Raw genomic sequence first — 4,140 nt, 5'->3', positions numbered from 1 at the left:
AGTCATGTCTGTTTGGTTGTAGATGACTTATAAGCTCATTAAAGATTTTGCTTTACCCCACCTCTCCTCCTTCCCTTATGGCTTTAAGTGTGGGTCCCATGCAAAATGGAGGAAAAGGGGATGACTTATAAGTTTTTAGCAAGGGTGTATCAACTTATGGCTTATAAGTCCCATGACTTAATAAGCTAGTGTTGTTTGGCAAAATAAGTCACTTATTTCGCTTTTTAGCTTATAAGTAGACGACTTAAGAGAAACCAAACATGACATAAATATTATAACACATGCTCTAAAATATATATTTATCATTATCTAGTTGTAGTAGATTTCATTTTGCATCACAACTTCATATATGTTTGATATATATTTGATTGAACTATTTGTTTGTGAATTGCTATTCTTGTATCTTCCATCATACATGAATAGATGGTGACAGAAATCATAATTTAGAATTTTATATTGGTACACTTTAATATTTATTATATTTATATAATTTATATTCAGATTTATGGGTTACTTTAACTTTAAATAATGACATAATTGGATGATTTATATGCAAAATTAGAGGGTTATTTGAATTATTTTTATAATGACATAGGCCCCACGAAGATTAGGGTTACTTTAGATTTTTTTTATAATGACAGAGGTGAGTAATTTATTAGGAAAGATAATAGATCCAATGTCTATTATAACTAAAGTTATCAGATTGATGGCCGGCCGAATGTTTCTAATTTTTATGAGAAATTCTAGAATTTCTCTATTTTTATAGAGTATCCACCTAGAATTCTAGGTGGCTTCACATGGAGGCTTAAAAGGAGCATCCAATTAATAATAAGATAGAGTATCAAATACTACATACCGGGGCTACTGCGATTTATACTTTGTTACTTAGTCAATTAGTTACATAGAATATCAAATAAACTTTAGGGTTTTAGATTTATATTTATATAAATATTTACAGAGAAGATGAAAAGACAAACGATCGAAAAAATCAACATATTGTTAAGAACTAAGTAAGTAATAATTGATTAAAATGCATCTATTTACCACTCTACCCAATTTGTACGCATGAAGAATCTCGACTGCAGCATACTATACTACCATGCAGAACGACTCCATCCAGGCATTCACTGCAGGTTGGCGCATTTGCCGAATGGTCCATGTTTTTTGCTGCGCATGTCTCCCTGCAGCTCCGGGTTTGGCGGCTGCCACTCACATTTGTGTGGCCTTGGGCAGCGCTAGCTCTGTGCTCATGAGTCATGACGGCGTAGATCCATGCATCCTGTGTGTGGTAATCGTCTGAATTGCACTGACAGGAGTACTGCAGTGCACTGCACTGAATTCTTGAATACACCTGACTACCAGATGGCTGTTCTCTCAACATGCTCATCCGATATTCCGATGAGTATGACACATGTCGACATGTGAACTCCGGCTGCCAATGCAAGTGCATGCACAATATCATCTCGCAGCTTTTCGTCCCTACAAAGGCTGCTCCATTTTTTTTTTGAGGAAATGGCTGCTCCAATTTGGCAAGTCGTCAGTGCTCCTTCTGTATATACTACAAAAATGGCCAAATGGCGCCTTTGAAAGATAAAGAGAAGGGCAGGTAAAGGGCTACATATATACCATGCATGCAACCAAACATCCTGCAGGTAAACAAATCCTAAAGAGTTGCAGAACAATATACTATCTGGCCGGCCGGGAGAGTGTGAATTCCAACGCCCTGGAATCTTCTCCTGTCTGCGACCATACGCTGAGAAAAGTAGTCGAGAGTAGTAAACAAGAAGGGACTCGGGACCCCAACAAAAAAAAGGTTTAATGTTTAAATCTGAAGCCCGAAGGGTAGGTAGTTGATCAACAACCAACGAATTTTAGTTCTTAATTCGCTCTCTTCATTAAATTCTCTCCTTTCTGCTAGTTTCATGCGTGCCTGCTGCTTTTCCCTCTAACAATATGATTAAGGAAGTGATTGGGACGTGCTTGAGATACCTTCTAGAATCTTAGGAAAAGGAGTCATATTGGTGAATAGTAGTGATGGCATTAAAAAATGTGATGTCGGATACGTTAAAAGTTGGGGGAAAGGGAGCACTTTTAGAGAGAAAATGCATATTGGACATTGCCAAACTCGTTTAGTTGGCACTTCAGCACAAGCTCCACCATGCATGGTACAGATATTTTCTGTTCTTCTATTTATTATTACTACATACGGCAAAATTCTTCCTTTCTGTTTTCATTTCTGCCTATTAATTATATAGCAAAATTAAGGCTGTACAATCTTAAAAGATTCACTGTGGTCACCCAAACAGCATTTGGCAAAAATGGTTGGCCTAACACATGTTGCAACTTGTAACAAAAAAAAAGTTCGTACAAAGCGATCTTGTTATTTACATACTAGAGAAATAAACGAAATAATGAAATAATGATATTATACTGTTAAATTTATCAGACCATGCAACTATGCAAGCAGTGTACTTAGCACTAACTGACAACATGAACCCAAAACGTTAACTATAATCGTAATCCCAAATTAAGATAATCGTCAGAGAGCTTGGACAGCAGTGGGACAAAGACAGGCACCGAAGCAGAAGCACACACCTACCACCCACACTCATGACGCATCTCGGCATCTATCCCTAGGGCTTCGCAATCGCAACTACTCTCTCTCTCTCTCCTCTACCTACCCGGTCAAATGTCTTGAGTCATTGAGTGATACCGGTCGTCACTGAGCCCCCCCCCCTCTCTCTCTCTCCCTCTCATAAACGCACACTCTCTTCTGTCCTCTCCTCTCTCTCTCTCTCTCTCTGCTTCAAGAATCATATAGGAGTACCACTCACCACCAGTCAGACAGGACAGTCACCTCTCTGCTTGGTGTGGGTTGTGGCCTTGTGGGCGTTGCTTCCTGATCTGCTCATCTTGATTCTTGAGGGAGATCAACTAGAGAGAAGCTAGCATGGGGAGGTCGCCGTGCTGCGAGAAGGCACACACGAACAAGGGCGCCTGGACCAAGGAAGAGGACCAGCGCCTCGTCGCCTACATCAATGCACACGGCGAAGGCTGCTGGAGGTCGCTCCCCATGGCGGCGGGGCTGCAGCGCTGCGGGAAGAGCTGCCGGCTGCGGTGGATCAACTACCTGCGCCCCGACCTCAAGCGGGGCAACTTCACCGAGGAGGAAGACGACCTCATCATCAAGCTCCACCAGATCCTCGGGAACAAGTACGTTATTAGTTACAGAGATTAGAGCTGAATTAATTAGCTTTCTGTTTTTAGTATTATATATTAGGTTCTTGATTATTATTCTTACGGCGAAACAATTCCACACAACAGGTGGTCTCTGATCGCCGGGCGGTTGCCGGGTCGGACGGACAACGAGATCAAGAACTACTGGAACACGCACATCAAGCGCAGGCTCCTGGCCCGCGGCATCGACCCGCAGACGCACCATCCTCTCCCTCTCAGTGGCGCCGCCGCCAACGCGCCAAGCAGCCGTCGTCCCCAGGACCAGCCGGCGGCGGCGCGCTCAAGCTGCTCACCGCAGACCAGCGGTGCGGGCCACAGCGCGCCCGTGCTGCACCTCGGCGGCATCGATCTCAACCTGTCCTTAAGCCCTCCCAGCCAACCGTCCTCGCCGGTCGCCGCCGTTGCCAACTAGCAGCTGGGCAGGCAACAAGCGACGCGCGCGACTAGCCTGCAGAGAGTTTCCTGTTCTTGATTGTCCAGGGGTTCAACGAGCAGGGGTGGACGCCGCAGCTGCTGGCGACTGCGGCGGCGCCCAAGGAGAGAGAGAGAGAGAGATCAGCTGTATGATTTGATAACGAGGAATCCTGAGCTCCTGTTCTCTTAATTTTTCTAACAAAATATTTGATACGATAGATGGCTCATCTTTATGTTACATCATATATATCTTCACCAAAATCTATGCTTGTTCTTTCTTCCCTTTCGATGCATGCCGCTACAGACCTACAGTACTCGACTACTAGTAGCAAATACAGCACCCAGTCGTCCCGTCTTTTTGGGTTAATGCGACCTTCTTTTTGTCCATATATACTGTACTTCAATTCCAGACGCTTCAATTCTGATGCAGCATGTCTTCTCGATGTTGGGATATTGGTAGAAAATTGTGTCGCGTGTGCACAAACGAAA

The 4,140-nt window shown here is 43.4% G+C and overlaps 1 protein-coding gene across 1 annotated transcript; it reads left to right on the top strand.

Moving 5' to 3' along the window:
* The first annotated feature begins 2,748 nt into the window (after positions 1–2,748).
* LOC120696852 (myb-related protein Zm38-like) lies at positions 2,749–3,869 on the top strand. The gene is made up of 2 exons (XM_039979867.1): positions 2,749–3,213; positions 3,325–3,869. Exons 1-2 carry the CDS (start codon positions 2,951–2,953, stop codon positions 3,647–3,649), a joined length of 588 nt encoding a protein of 195 aa, XP_039835801.1. The 5' UTR covers positions 2,749–2,950; the 3' UTR covers positions 3,650–3,869.
* Positions 3,870–4,140: the final 271 nt, after the last annotated feature.

The sequence above is a fragment of the Panicum virgatum genome, chromosome 3K, assembly GCF_016808335.1.
Source record: "Panicum virgatum strain AP13 chromosome 3K, P.virgatum_v5, whole genome shotgun sequence".
Lineage (NCBI taxonomy): Eukaryota > Viridiplantae > Streptophyta > Magnoliopsida > Poales > Poaceae > Panicum > Panicum virgatum.
The sequence above is the reverse complement of the archived record's forward strand: the minus strand, read 5'-3'. Positions and strand labels throughout refer to the sequence as shown.